The 16,761-nt window shown below is 36.0% G+C and overlaps 1 protein-coding gene across 1 annotated transcript; it reads right to left on the bottom strand.

The window, feature by feature from the left end:
- Positions 1-2,718: 2,718 nt before the first annotated feature.
- LOC142606744 (heat shock cognate 70 kDa protein-like) lies at positions 2,719-5,447 on the bottom strand. The gene is made up of 2 exons (XM_075778080.1): positions 5,108-5,447; positions 2,719-4,504 (listed from the first exon to the last, which is right to left on the bottom strand). Exons 1-2 carry the CDS (start codon positions 5,319-5,321, stop codon positions 2,862-2,864), a joined length of 1,857 nt encoding a protein of 618 aa, XP_075634195.1. The 5' UTR covers positions 5,322-5,447; the 3' UTR covers positions 2,719-2,861.
- Between the last annotated feature and the right edge of the window lie 11,314 nt (positions 5,448-16,761).

Genomic DNA, 16,761 nt, shown 5'->3' with positions numbered 1-16,761 from the left:
GGGAATTATAGGCTACTAGATTGATAGTTAAGGCTTCTACATGGCTTCCTATATTTGATTGAATAGATATATGTATAATAATTTTTTACTATGAAGATTTAAAGCTTTTAAAAGGGAGTTTTGGCTTCTCTAGCAGACTATGATGATTATTGTAGTAGGAATTGTATATATATAGCCGTATGGTCACCATAGACTTTGAAATTGAATAAATAGAGTAATAGGCTTGGACTTTGTGACTATGTTAAAGAAATAAGGGTGTTTGTGTTAATATATATTCACACATAGCCTCCATTGTTGACCAAATCAACTATCACCCTTTTATTGTTTTATAAAACTTGTCCAGCAGCTTTAATGGGAGAATAGGCAACTAGATGAATGAATTAAGGTTTGTACGTGGGAGCCATGTTAGATTGAATATATATATATATATATATATATATATATATATATATATATATATATATATATATATATAATGTTAGAGTCAATAGATATCCCACTTGATGTATATATATAATATTAGAGTCAATACCCAGCAGCATCAAGTGGGAATGCTAAGCAACTAGATGGATAAATTAAGGCTATACGTAGCTTCCAATATTAAATTGGATAGTTAAGTGAATAAATAGAGGATTTTGGATATAACAATTTTGTTTAGGATAAAACCGTTTAAGCGTGAAAATAGATTTTTAAGTGGGAAATTGTTTATTGATGAACCTATTTTTAGTGTTGCTAGGTTCTAATTCTACAGATTTGTTGTGATTCAAGGGAAGTTGATTTCCTTTATTTTTGCAACTAAGAGGTAAGTGGTGTTTGCTAATTTTGGGAGTTTTCCCAAAACAGTGTTTGATTATTAAACTATTCTATATCAAATAAATATGTTGATATTACATATAAATTGATACTTTATAAATGCTTGATGTGCACGTTGAATATTCATTTTACGAAAAACATGTGAGACAACCTAAATTTATTTAAACTTGTATGTGTGAATATATATTGATATTTTGAGAATTATGAATGGATTATTTATGTGAGCATTTTGAATATGTTTTGAAAACCTATGATAAGTCGTGATTAAAAAGCTTAGTATTGTGTTAGTCCTTAGCAAGGGACAATCATACTGCAGCTAGTCCTTAGCAAGGGATGGTCCTAGAAAAGGGGATAGTGCACATTTGGTAACTCCTTAGCAAGGAAGTATACTATTGAGGATCCAAAAATGAAGCTCCTTAGCAAGGGAGTGCACATTTAGGTTTCAAAGGAACCATTCTTAAAAAAGGGAATGAAAAGGAGATTACACTCCCAGAAAAGGGGATAGCACAACTTTGTCAACGGGGCGTAAACGTTGACCACGAGTAAAGTCTAGGAAATTGTGTTTGTGATGGTATTGATATATATATATATACACTATGATGACTTACTATATAAAGATTATTATTTCTTTTATATGAAATATTTAATGATAAAATATTGATGAGGTATGAGTAATGAATTGTTTGTAGGAATTATTTTTTTAAAAGTTGTTCCCACACCTTAATGTTAGTGAATTCCACTTATTGAGTTATCTCACCCCCCTTTATTTTCACTTACAGATACATTAGATGGATTATTGGAGTAGAGATTCCTAGAAGTCAGCAGTTACAAATTATTTTGTGGGACTGAAGATTTTATTTTTACTTTTATGATATTAAACATTATACTGGAGAATTTTTTTGAAGATGTTTTAATTTTTGGTGGATTAGAGCTCTAACATTTGTGATGAAATTTTTAGATTGCTGGATTCTTTTATTTAATATTTTTATGAATTTTTCAGATTAAATAGAATTTTATTGCTTATGATTTTTGGGGCGTTACAACTATGATCCATGAAAAGGAAGAATGGAGAGTTTTCTCTTCTTAATTTTCACAAAACTAGTACATGTTCAAAGAAATCAAACGGTAGAGAGAATATTTGGAGAGTAGAAAGTAGAAACTGTATCTTGTTCATTAGGCTAGTATAGTAAGGTTACATCTCCTTTTAAAATACAACATATTCTCCATACAAAAAAATTTAAATTCAAAATCGATTGTACAAAGAGTGATTCTTAGAAAGTATCATGTGATTGCTTCCTTAGAATTTTCCAATAGTAAAGGTGGTTGACTAGGACCAACTTTGGTATCATTTGAGTAATTGCTTAGAGATTATTTTGAAATTGCTTCGGTTTATTAGGACCAGATTTGGTAACACTGAGTAATTGTCACCAGCCTAGATTCCTTGATTTTTGCCAATACATGTATTGTTAACTTCACAAAGATCATTATCCAACAATTTTGTTCACCTGCCTAAGAAAGTCTTTTAAAGGATGTGATGCAGTCACGCAGGACAATGATAATATATATGCAATCCTTAACATCATTGTTAATGAATTTGGAAAAAAAGAAAAGAAAAGAAAAAATAAGTGATTGCAAGTCCAAGAAAATTTGTTGGTGTTTTATTTTACTTCAATTGAGCTTTTCTAGGTAGCACTTCTCTACCTTATGCAGTTTCATTTTATTTTTAGCTGTTCACACTTCCCACCTTTCAAATTCGATTGTGTAGCTGTATACTGAAACAGAATTCAACAACGCCAAACTATGGACTGAAGGCCTGAACCTAAATCCTTACCAGTGGACTCGTCTTCAAAATGTCTAACCGTTGCCTGAAAATGACAAATAACCAACAAGAAAGCACAAGAACGCAAAAAAAAATATGTAGACAAGGACAAAATAGTAGCACTGGTAAGTGGTAACATAGTTCGAACCACTACATCGGTTGAAATGATAAGGTGCTACGACAGACTCTAATAAATATCATCATTTTGCTAAAAGGGTGTTCAAATTTATTATTGCTTTCCATAACTCCTGATGGGATTGCAAATGGTCTCCAGCCATTTTAGCTTGTCGTCATACAGTTCTGAATCCACGAGCTGGAGGTCATCTAACCATTGAATGGCCTGTTCAACAGCGTCTTTAATATTTTTCTTAGCTGCAGGGGCAAGCTTGGCACCGATCTTCTCATCATTGATAGTATTCCTCACCTGGTAGGCATAGTTCTCCAAAGCTGCCTTAGCCTTAACCTTCTTCCTGTATTCATCATCTTCGACCTTGTATGTTTCTGCATCCTTGACCATCCTGCCAATCTCTTCACTAGACAGTCTTGACTCATCATTTGTGATAGTGATATTCCTCATCACACCAGTAGTCATCTCCTTAGCAGAAACATTCAAGATCCCATTAGTGTCAATATTAAAACAAACGTTTATGCTAGCAACACCCCGGGGTGCTGGAGGAATACCAGGAAGAGTAAATTGTCCCAACAAGTTGTTATCACAAGTTCTTGCTCTTTCTCCCTCATAAACAGGGAACACTATGGAAGTTTGGTTGTCCTTGACAGTGGTGAAGTTCCCCACCTTCTCGGTGGGAGTGGCTGTATTCCTTGGAATTATAATAGACATCTCCTCTCCAATAATCTCTACACCAAGGGACAGAGGGGTGACATCTAAGAGCACAATGTCTTTAAGTTTCTCATTTTTCATACCAGTCACGATTGCAGCTTGAACAGCTGCTCCATAAGCTACAGCCTCATCTGGATTAATGCTCTTGCAAAGCTCCTTCCCATCAAAGAAGTCTTGCAACAACTGCTGCACCTTGGGAATTCGGGAAGAACCACCGGAAAGAACAACAACATCGACGCAGCTCTTATCCATCTTAGCATCACTCAAGCACTTCTCCACAATATCAACACACTTCTTGAACAAATCCATGTTGAGATCCGCAAATTTGGCACGGGTAATAGTTGAAAAGAAATCAATGCCATTATATAAAGAATCAACTTCAATGCTAGTCTCAATTGCACAAGAAAGGATCCTCTTTGCTTTCTCACAAGCAGTTCTTAACCTCCGTAGAGCTCTGGAGTTCACACCAATGTCCACCTTGTGCTGCCTCTTAAATATTTCAACAAAGTGACTTACCATTCTGTTATCAAAGTCCTCACCTCCAAGGTGAGTGTCTCCAGCTACGGCCTTCACTTCAAAGACACCTTTCTCAATGGTAAGTAGTGAGACATCTGCAGTACCACCACCCAAATCAAAAATCAACACATTTCTCTTGCCAATACTTTCTGCAATCTTGTCTAGACCATAAGCAATGGCTGCAGCAGTTGGTTCATTGATTATATGCAGGACATTCATGCCTGCAATGCCTCCAGCATCCTTTGTAGCCTTACGCTGGGAGTCATTGAAATAGGCGGGGACAGTAACAACTGCATTCTTCACAGTTGTACCCAGGTAGGCTTCAGCTGTCTCACGCATCTTTTTTAGGACCATAGATGAGATTTCCTCTGCACCAAAGTGCTTCTCTTCGCCCTTATAGTTGACCACGATCATAGGCTTATCACCAGAACTTTCAATGACCTTGAATGGCCAAAGGTTGATATCGCTCTGAACCAAGGGATCAGAGAATCTCCTACCAATCAACCGCTTTGCATCTGCAATGTAATACCCTATTAAGAAATAGATACCTCTAATAGCAGAGAGAAACTGTCACGACAATGGAGGACAAGAAGCAGCAAGATTACATATTGACTTCTTTTTTTTGTTACAAATATATTTTTTATTCATGAATTTAAGGAATAGAAGAGGACATTTTGTAGCTCATGAGCCTAATAAGACGATATAAAAAGAGGGAAAAAAAATTCAAAATACGGCACATGAAGCATCTGTTGACAACCTTGTAATCTCAAGTAAAAATCTTAATTTTGATTAGAGCTTATAATACAAGTTTGAAATTTATATACAGAACTTACCTCCTAGTGTTTATAACGGAAATGTATAGAGTTCAATTCCCCTTTCTTAATGGATTCTCTCCGGATGTAATAGAATCTACAGTTAATTTGAGGTAATATATCTTTGTATTTTTTTTTTAAAAAGAAAAAGTTAGAAAGACTATCTTTTTCTTTTGACCCAATCACAATTTAATAAAAATAAAAACGATTATATTTGGAATTATTATTCAAGGCCATTCATGGGAGTAGAACAATAAGTGCTTGAGAATAACATTAACAAAAAAAAAAAAAAACTTTGAAGATTACCAAAGACAGAGTTGGTGGGGTTCCTGGCGACCTGGTTCTTGGCGGCATCACCAACTAAACGCTCTTGAAGAGTGAAAGCAACGTAAGAGGGAGTGGTCCTGTTACCTTGATCATTCACTATGATCTCTACTCTTTCATTTTGCCACACTGCCACACATGAATACGTTGTACCCAGATCAATCCCAATCGCCGGACCCTCTCCTTGGTTCGACATAGTCTTCGGGAACGAGAAGACCAAACACTTTTGTAAACTGAAACTAAAGAAGACTATGAGGCACTTCAGAGCTGAAAGTCTACCTTTAGCAAAGCAAAACGAAACAGAAGAAAGGAGTGTCTTTTATTTTTTTGACAAGCTATAAAACTGGCAAAATTTTTCAAATAACTATAAAAATCAAACTATATCATTAGTTAGCCAAAGTTTGAAACAAATTTGGTATCTAACAATTCGAGTCCTTTGAACTCGATTTTGGAATGCTAAATCGAGGGTAATAAACTCGATTTCAAGGTCGTTTGTAGCTGATGTGGACAGGGAGTCCACGTCGGCATAAAACTCGAGTCCAGAGGACTCGAGTTCTGTCAAATAGAAATCGAGTCCTTAGGACTCGATTTCATTTTGTTTCAGAAATTTACGTTCTATTCAGCAACTGAGCGTTGTTCCAAAAACCAACTTGGTGTTCTTCCAAGCCAAGCCCCAAAAACCGAGTGTTGTTTCAAAGAACTCTCCACTTCCAAGCCCCAAAAACTCGTGAACTAATCAAATCCAAAACGAATCAAACCCACTCTCCACTCGGTGTTCTTCGATGTTTTGTTCTCTGGATTTCTTCTTCGGCGTTTTGATCGGATTTCTGGGTTTTGATTTCTGGGTTTTGATTTCTTCTTCTTCGGCGCATGGGTTTTGATTTCTTCATCTCTGGTTCTTCAGCGTTTTCTTCTTCAGCGATTTCTGGGTTTTGATTTCTTCGGCGCATGGGTTTTGATTTCTGGGTTTTGATTTCTTCTTCTTCTTCGACGCATGGGTTTTGATTTCTTCATCTCTGGTTCTTCAACGTTTTCTTCTTCAGCGATGTCTGGGTTTAGGTGATACGAAATCGAGTCCTACGGACTCGATTTCTATTTGACAGAACTCGAGTTCGTAGAACTCGATTTCTATGCCGACGTGGACCAGGTGTCCACATCAGCTCCGAATGAGGTTGAAATCGAGATCTGTGCACTCGATTTAGCATTCCAAAATCGAGTCTAAGGGACTCGATTTGTTATATACCAAATTTGTTTCAAACTTTGGCTAACTAATGATATAGTTTGATTTTTATAGTTATTTGAAAAATTTTGCCTATAAAACTTAACGTCGAAGTTTACTTACAGGGAGGAAAAGTAATGGGTCCTCCTACACTTATAATATACATATCTCAGTGATGTGTTTTTTCTTCGCCTTTTATTTTGGAGCCAGTCTGGAAAGAATTTATTTAGATAAATCTGAAAATTTTTTGTTAAAATTATTGCGGATAAATTTAAAAATTAACTGAAATAGTAGAGTGTGATTAATGAATAATATTAAAAAGTATAATGAGCTAAATAGTAACAATAATAAGCTAAATAGTAAAAAAAACTTGTATTTTTCAGCTAATGCCAAATGCAACCTTAATATAAAAGTGGTGCATTCAGGCCTTTAAAACTTTATTGCCACTCCACTTTTAAGGAGATTCTTGCAGTAAAACATGGAATTGAAAATTTCAAGTTCCACCTTCTTGGGTATAATTTCATAGTTCAATTATATTTGTTGTCTTCAGGGTGGTTTCAAGTATGTAAGCTTCATAAAGTAATTCATTGGTTGTGATTTTTCCATGTTTCATTAGTTATCAATTTAAATATAATTAATGCAATTATTTGCTTGTATTTTTTGTGGGATTTAATATATGTGTTTAGTTTGGAGTTGGTGAAGAATTGCACATTCAATGGAACTCACAAATGGGCCTATTCATTAGTTACTTGAGAGCATAGTTATTAAACTTGGTTTGAATATTAACCTGGTCTATGAGTCAGGTGATTGGGTCACTAGTTCAACAAATGGATTATTGGTTGAACCGCAGGATCAAATAAAAAAAATTTAAAAAATAAATATATAATATATAAAAATAAGTTCAAGAAATTATAACATAAATATGTAAATTGAAAAAAAAAAAAGGATATGCTTAAATTAAACTGGAAATTATAGTTCAAAATCAAGATTTCACAATAACAAGTTACACTTTTGAAAGGATAGTCTTTGAAAGACAGAGAAATGCAATTTTTTTTTTTTAATAATTCTTTAGATTCTCTCCCCTTTAATTTACCATATTATAATACATTAAACAATAAAGAAGTTAATAAAGTGGATTTACAGATGTAATTTTACAAATTTCATAAATCCAACTTAGTTATATAAAGCCATCTAGGTTACTTGGATTGCCATAAACCCATCAGAATTGACTAGATTTTACTAGATCTTATGCAGAAATGGTCCATTTAAATTTAGCTAACAAAAATCTCACTTTGAATGAATCACGGGGAAAGAATAAGGGAAACATATTACACTATGCTAAATATTCTCTTGATAATGTTTATGTACTATGTTCAGCAAATGTGTAATTGTTTATGGCAATGGTTCAATTTCCAAGCATTTCGAACCCTTGCCTCTAGGTCGCTGCGCATGAGCATTCCCTTGAAGCCTACATTTTAACAAGGCTAGTGAAGACCAAGTTTTGTAAGGAGAGTTCGATGCTCAATAACTCTTGGAGGCAATAAACTCAAAATTTAACAAATTTTTGTGTTCAGTAGTGAATGACCGAGACTTATAACTGGGGTTTGCTATATATACTTGGTGACCTCAGCTGGGAATTTTGGTTCTCAATTGTTGGCCCATAGATTTTTACTTTCTTGCTCATTCTCTATTTTATAGGTTTAATGTGCTAATCATTTAATTTAGGCTTTAGCAACTAGCATTTTTCACGACTATCATTAAAGGGAGAAGAGATATGCCACTGTGAGTTAGGACATGTGGGGTTGGTGAACAGCAATGTGTTTGGCACATAGGAGAAAGAGTTTTGGTCAGTTTTGAATTGGTTTGAAGCACAAAAGGGAGAGGGAGGGAAGTTTGCACCACCATTTAGAATGTATGGCCCTGAACTAACATGTATGTATAAGCTTGGAACACATGCTTGTACCTAGCAAGGTGGCCGGGAAACCCAATATGTCATCGTTGAAGTATGCGGCAACATTTGACAAGGATGTATAGCCGGTTCATGTGTTGTATCAGGTAGGGAATGTGGAAGGAGAAGGGTTGATTGTGGTAATGCTTTCAATGGAAGAAGGGCTTGCAACCAGTGCTGGTGACTTTGCCTGAGAAGGAATGGGCTGAGCTATGTGAGGACCAAGCTATATTGCACCTAGAACCAATAATGCTCCTTATATGTTAATTCTCCTATGTTTTGGCCAAAAATTATAATAATAAAAACAAAGAAGGCCTTATTTCACAGGATTTATTTTTAAAAAAAAAAAAAGTGAAGAACAAACTCCCAAAAAAATTATTTAAAAAAAAAAAAAGTGAGGAACAAACTACCAATATATCTAATAGAGTGTGACATAGGGCAACCGCATTGGTGCCATGCTAATAAAGTTTACATAATAATGTTGCTAATTTTGCTGTGTGAATGACTTAGCTAGTTATTTAACATAAATCTGGCCATTCATTTCACCAGAACATGGCATAATTTAAGTAAAATGGACATCATCCATGAGTAAAGGGAGAATTAATTTTTTGGAGGAGTGTTGCCAAACTTCCAGAGAAAATGATCGGTGTTTTGAAAGCTTCTACCACCAGCTACCTCTGCCATTGGTACTGCATCAGATATCTCTTTGAGGTCTTCTTCTGTAAGTTTCACCTTCAATGAGCCAATATTGCTCTCCAGGTTCTTGATCTTGGTTGTCCCTGTAAACATTCCAAGGAAAATGAATGAAAAAGATAACATATTTGTCACATTGGAAAATAAAATCTTGCAGAACTGTGATAGAACAAGAGCATATTAGTGAACATTCATTCATGATTTTATTATTCCACAAAACCAAACTACCACTCTCTCAAAAATTTAGCCACTTGCCAGCTGTATGGCCAATGATGCCATGAAGACATTGTGATCACAAACCTGAACCATGATAAAATCTTATTTAGTTATGACAGCGACCCAACACTTTGTTTATGAATATGTTAACACTAACTATATATGAGTTCTTCTAAGGCTCTTATGACATTATAGTAGGCATTATTGATGTAATTTCCAGCCTTGAAATGGATTGTTGTTTATTTATATGCCAAACTTTGAAAGTTGAGGCAGGAAATCCTAATGGAAGTTGGATTTGGATACTTATTGACGTTTTTGCTTGATGTTTGTCTCTATAAGATGCAGGTGATCTTGATTCTACATGTTGCAGCTTATAGGGGAAGAGCATTATACACTTGGAATCAAATTAATTTTAATCTGTAGCACACATAAGAAAATAGTACTAATAACATTGAAGAGAACTTCAGCCATTTATCTTTGTCTGTTTTTTGTGAGGAAAATTTAAATATGTAGCACATTAACACTAATGCAATTAATCAGGGAATAAAGAAGGAAAAAGAAAGCCAATTACCAGGTATGGCTACAATGCCATCTCCTTGTTGGAGAACCCATGCAAGTGCAAGCTGAGCAGGAGTGCATTGGTGCTTTCTAGCAAGTCCGTCTATTCGGCTAAAAATGGTCTTGTTCTTGTCCAAATTTTCTCCTTGGTAGCAAGGGTGAGAGTCCTTACAGAATAAAGTGCAGGCTGTGAGTTTAGTTAAAGCATAAAGTTCCTTTGATCTTTGTCCTTTTGTGTTCATCTTCATGAACTCAATGTTTTTAATATTTTGATCATGAATTCTATTAAGTAAAAATTTCAATAGTAGATGTTACAATACATAATTCTTTTAAAGCCCCAACTAAATAAACACCAGTGAAGATCAAATTCTTTAAGAAATAAAGCATGTAAAATAGTTCATCTAAATTATTTCATGTAAGCTATTTAACGTGAAATGATGGAAAAGCTTAATTGCTAAATTTTAAAATTTCAGGGATAGTTGCAAATTTTCAAATATTAGAAATGAATTGGACAAAGAGAGCATACTCATGCTTCTGGATAAGATAAATTAAAATATATCGAAATAAAGCTACACAAAGTGAACAATTTTCTTTATTGTAGCAGTCATTTATAAGTAATTGGTAATGTGCCAAAAACAATTAATCTGTAACGCCCTAAAAATCATAAGCAATAAAATTCTATTTAATCTGAAAAATTCATAAAATATTAAATAAAAGAATCTAGCAACCGAAAAATTTCATTACAAATGTCAGAGCTCTAATCCACCAAAAATTAAAACATCCTCAAAAAAAATTCTCCAGTACAATGTTTAATATCATAAAAGTAAAAATAAAATTTTCAGTCTTACAAAATAATTTGTAACTGCTGATTTTCAGGAATCTCTACTCCAATAATCCATCTAATGTATCTGTAAGGGGAAATAAAGGGGGGTGAGATAACTCAATAAGTGGAATTTACTAACATTGGGGTGTGGGAACAACCTTTAAAAAAAAAAAAAATTCTTACAACGATTCATTACTCATACCTCATCAATATTTTATCATCAAATATTTCATATAAAAGAAATAAAAATATTTATATAGTGAGCCATCATAGTATATAGGGTTGTGTCATTCCCTTTTCTGGGACTGGAACCTCCTTTTCATTCCCTTTCTTAAGGATGGTTCCTTTGGAACCTAAAGACGCACTCCCTTGCTAAGGAGCTTCATTTTTGAATCCATAATAGTATACTCCCTTGCTAAGAAGCTACCAAATGTGCACTGTTCTCTTTTTTGGGACCATCCCTTGCTAATGACTAGTCGCAGTATGATTGTCCCTTGCTAATGACTAACACAATACTGAGCTTTTAATCACGACTTGCCATAGGTTTTCAAAACATATTCAAGATGCTCATATAAATAATTCATTCAAGATGCTCACAAAAATAATCAATTCATAATTCTCAAGAATATAAGAATATATTCACACATACAAATTTGAATAAATTTAGGTTGTCCCACAAGTTTTTCATAAAACGAATAATTAATGTGCACATCAAGCAATTATAAAATATCCATTTATATATATAGAATAACGACATATTTTATTGATATGAAATAGTTTAATTAATCAACATTGTTTGAGAAAACCCCCCAAAATCAGCAAACACCACTTACCTCTGAGTTGCAAATATAAAGGAAATCAACCTCCCTTGAATCACAACAATTCAGTAGAATTAGAACCTAGAAACACCAAAAATAGGTCCATCAATACACAATTTCCTTCTTAAAAATCTATTTTCACACTTAAACAATTTTGTCCTAGACAATACCGATATATCCAAAAAATTTCATTTATTCACTTAACTATCCAATTCACTTTCAGTCTTTGATCAACTTGTTCTATTTCACATATTCTCAATATCTATTAATTGGCCTATTTGAATTACAACTCTATGCAACTCTAGGATTTTATTACATGTCTAGCCATCATATAGACTACTACAATTTTTAGGATACACATAATATAACCTTGATTGATCCATCTAATATTCATATCTAATCATTCTCCCCCCCCCCCCCCTTTATTTTTTATTTTTTTATAACTAGGAAATTAATATATATCAATAAACTTTAATATAGGCCGAACCTAATGGCAGGTCACATGCAAGGGATAGATTCAAGCAAAATAAGATTCCATTTAGGCCAAAGGATGCATGGCTGATCCAACTAAAAATAGAAGCCGTGTATATATATATATATATATATATATATATATATATATATATATATATCTTAGTTCCTTCACCCAATGATCCAGAATTCTCTTGATGCTGTAAAGCATAAGGACACTGCTGGACACTTATTTGAACAATGACAATAATAGAAGTGTGATGTCAACAATTGAGGCTACAAAATCTCTGTTTTGCATTCGTTGCTTACAATAACCAATGAAGGTAGAAAATGGTAATGGAACCTACAAAAAGAAAGGGAATTAGAGTAATGTGGTTTATTGACTTCCATGAGAGAGAGCAATTCAAAGCTCCATAATGTTTTAAAAAAATATACAAAAAAATTACCCTCTCATGACTTCTAAATCACCATAAAAGACAGGCGCTGATTTTGAGAGCATGGCCTCCACAATACCAGACCCCACTCGTTCCTAAATTTCCATTAAGTTAAAGAAATAAAAAATTCATCTAATGACTTTATAAATAGAAAATTAATAACTGCAAAAGCAATAGGTAGAACAATCTTTTGTAGCTATGCTACTCAAGCATACACAAATAAAATTTAAGCGTATGCATTAAGGCTTATTCTTTAAGGCCAAAATCAAATATCTTAGTCACAGTGTCAAGAAGATCATGCATCATGCATACACACATTTGAACAAGAATTTTAGGCTAAAACACACTTTTGACTCCTAGAATTTATTCCAAATTTCATTTTCATTCCTCAGTACCATGTCAGCACTTTGTCACATATTGTAATTGAGTTCTTGAACAAATTTGAAACATATCCCATTGCAAAAAAATTGCATACATGGCAGACAAAGTCCCGCCATGGCACATTAAAAAAATTAATGTGGCATGTAATAAATTTACGATAAAAAGAAGAAGGGGAAAAATTAATACCTTTTTAAAATATTTTAGGTCGTAATTGAAACTTTTTAAATTTTAAAGTACAACAAACTTGAGCCAAATTTTGAGAACTGAAAAGCATATCTCAGCCATAATTTCAAGGAAAATCCCAAAGCTCCTAATAATTTCACTACATAAAGTGACAATGAGCTCCAGCTCAATTGGAATTTCCTCCCCTAATAAGTGCTAGGGCACTCATCGTAAGTTTAAGACCCATCAGATGCGTATGTAACTTACCAATCAATTTTTACAAATGGCATTAACTCCACGTCTAATTTCATCCACCATAACAATATCATTTGCAAAAGACATACCCCCCCATCCCAAGGTACTTTCTGCTGAATCCACTTAGTGAGCTCATTCATCTATCACCACTAGTGCAAAATGGACAAAATAACGTGATAATAAATAAATTTCTAAGTTTTTTTTTTGGTCCTGAGTTTAAAAGTTAGCACATCAATTTCTAATACTAATGAAAGTAAAATTTATTGGTCATTGTAGGTAGTGATGAAACACGAGTTCGTCAGTTGTAGTGAGGTCGTCCAGACGGGACCAGATTGATGAATCACGAGTTCGTCAATCGTAGTGAGGTCGTCCAGACGGGACTAGAGGACTGCTTGTGTCGCGACGGAAGAAGAAATTCTCCAGAATGGTCACCGGTGTGGTGCCTGCCACAACGTCTCCGATGCCAAAGTTAGTACAAGGGAGTTTATAATAATAGACTATAAAAATGATTAGGGATATCTTGTAACTGTGTTCATACCTTCTGTTGCCAATGCGTGGGCTTTATATATGTTGTTCCAGATTCTAGCCGTTGTGGCAGTTATTGTGGTTTTAATGCCTCTTTCAGTAACGCTTCTTGCTGAGTAATGGGGTTTTAATATGCCTTCAACGATTCGTCCAGCTGGTTCTGTAACCGTCCGAGGTATTATTGGTGGCATTGAATGATCCTGATATCCTCGTCAGTGACGTGTATACTTGTTTAGGCTCGTCTCAGAGAGTGGTCTCGTCAGTCCCATCAGATACCTTTAGTCTCGTCAGTAGTTGATCTCGTCAGTCCCATCAGATGCCTTAGTCTCCTCAGTAGTTGATTTCGTCAGTCCCATCAGATGCCCCCGGATTCTGTGGTCGTCATGATGTTCCATGACGACCATAGAAGATGAAAGGTTTTTTTTTTTTTTTTATAATAATTTTTTGGCTACGTCAGTAGTATACATCCATCTAGGCGGAATCTTATCACGAGGCTTCGTCAGTAATGTACATCCGTCTAGGCGGAATCTTATTACTTACTTCGTCGGTAATGTACATCCGTCAAGGCGGAATCTTATTACCTAGCCATTCTCGATGATCTTTTGGCTTCGTCGGTAATGTACATCCGTCAAGGCGGAATCTTATTACCTAGCCATTTTTATGATCTTTTGGCTTCGTCAGTAATGTACATCCGTCAAGGCGGAATCTTATTACTTACTTCGTCAGAAATGTACATCCGTCAAGGCAGAATCTTATTACCTAGCCATTTTCGATGATCTTTTGGCTTCGTCAGTAATGTACATCCGTCAAGGCGGAATCTTATTACCTAGCCATTTTCGATGATCTTTTGGCTTCGTCAGTAATGTACATCCGTCAAGGCGGAATCTTATTACCTAGCCATTTTCGATGATCTTTTGGCTTCGTCAGTAATGTACATCCGTCAAGGCGGAATCTTATTACCTAGCCATTTTCGATGATCTTTTGGCTTCGTCAGTAATGTACATCCGTCAAGGCGGAATCTTATTACCTAGCCATTTTCGATGATCTTTTGGCTTCGTCAGTAATGTACATCCGTCAAGGCGGAATCTTATTACCTAGCCATTTTCGATGATCTTTTGTCTTCGTCGATGGCAAACCGACGATCTGGATGCTCCCTCTTTCGTCCTTTACGTTCGTCCTCCCTCTTTCCCCTTTCTTCTGTTTTCTCCATATCTTTAATGGCGGCTAGCGCATCCTCAGCATTCATGTACTTTTGTGCCTTTAAGAGCATTTCTGCCATCGTCTTAGGTGGATTTTTTGACAGCGAAACCACAAACTCTCTAGACTTCGGCCACCTTTAAAGGTCGTCAGTTGTACTTTGTCATCAGCGTCGTCCACTTCCAGGGTTTCTCGGGTAAAGCGTTTCACGTATGACCGCAAGGTTTCTTTCTCCCGTTGCTTAACAGTGAGTAGGTGGTCCGCTGGTCTCTTAGGACGTTGCCCTCCGACGAAATGGCGCAGAAAGGCGCTACTCAACTGTTCGAAGCTATCAATGGATGAGGTTGGCAACTTTATGAACCACTCTCTTGCAGCTCCCTTAAGTGTGGTAGGGAAGGAACGACACATTATTTCATCAGGGGGCTGTTGGAGGCCTAATGTCGTCTTGAAGGTATTAAGGTGATCTTGGGGGTCCTTAAGCCCGTCAAAATGCTCAAGCTGAGGCAACCGAAACTTCGCCGGCACTGGTCGTTCCAAGACTGCCACGGTGAAAGGAGAATCTGTTGCCCTGACCATTCTATCTAGGCTCTGATCTGTCTTCTCCTTAATAGCATTTCTCAGTTCGTCCATCTCTTTCCTCATCTCTTGAAGAAGATCAGAATTTTGTTCGTCTGGAGTAGTGGTCCTTCGTCGGTCGCTTCTCCCATGGCTGTCTCCTTCATCCTCCTGTACAACTCTAGACCGATTCTCCTTATGCTGAAGCTGTTGTCTCATCTCCTGATTCTGCCTGGTGAGTTCTTCAACGGTGGCCGCAAGAGCTTTGACTTGCTGGGCTAAGGCCACTGAATCTTGGTTGGACTCCATCTGAATATTGAAGTTGGTAGAAACTACGCTTTCGAACCGTTAGTACAAAAATGTCGTCCCCACAGACGGCGCCAAACTGATGAAACACGAGTTCGTCAGTTGTAGTGAGGTCGTCCAGACGGGACCAGATTGATGAATCACGAGTTCGTCAATCGTAGTGAGGTCGTCCAGACGGGACTAGAGGACTGCTTGTGTCGCGACGGAAGAAGAAATTCTCCAGAATGGTCACCGGTGTGGTGCCTGCCACAACGTCTCCGATGCCAAAGTTAGTACAAGGGAGTTTATAATAATAGACTATAAAAATGATTAGGGATATCTTGTAACTGTGTTCATACCTTCTGTTGCCAATGCGTGGGCTTTATATATGTTGTTCCAGATTCTAGCCGTTGTGGCAGTTATTGTGGTTTTAATGCCTCTTTCAGTAACGCTTCTTGCTGAGTAATGGGGTTTTAATATGCCTTCAACGGTTCGTCCAGCTGGTTCTGTAACCGTCCGAGGTATTATTGGTGGCATTGAATGATCCTGATATCCTCGTCAGTGACGTGTATACTTGTTTAGGCTCGTCTCAGAGAGTGGTCTCGTCAGTCCCATCAGATACCTTTAGTCTCGTCAGTAGTTGATCTCCTCAGTCCCATCAGATGCCTTAGTCTCCTCAGTAGTTGATTTCGTCAGTCCCATCAGGTAGCATCACTCTAATTTCAATTATTGTATTGATCAAATTTCAAGGGATTATTTGATCCTACTCAAAGATAGTTATTGTTACTACACAATTTGGCATGAAATTTACTTATATTGCTTCTGAAAAGCCAACAAAAAATCAAAGAGTACCTAAGCAAAACTGGAATTTCTTTTAAAGAGTTTGAAAAGAAAACCCGCAAATAGAATAGTCAAGGCTGCCATTGGATGGATTCCACTTGGAAAAAGCTTTCCAGTCCTTAACGCATCAGTAAACACCTGTAAATGAATAATAAGAGAAAGAAGCAGAGAGTTTTGAGTAACATTTTTTTTCCCGAGAAACAAACAGAGAATAGAGAGAGAGAGAGAGAGCGAGTGCGAATTTTTACAGCGGGAA

This window comes from Castanea sativa, chromosome 8, assembly GCF_040712315.1.
Source record: "Castanea sativa cultivar Marrone di Chiusa Pesio chromosome 8, ASM4071231v1".
NCBI lineage: Eukaryota > Viridiplantae > Streptophyta > Magnoliopsida > Fagales > Fagaceae > Castanea > Castanea sativa.
Note: the sequence above shows the minus strand (reverse complement) of the source record. Positions and strands in the feature narration are given on the sequence as shown.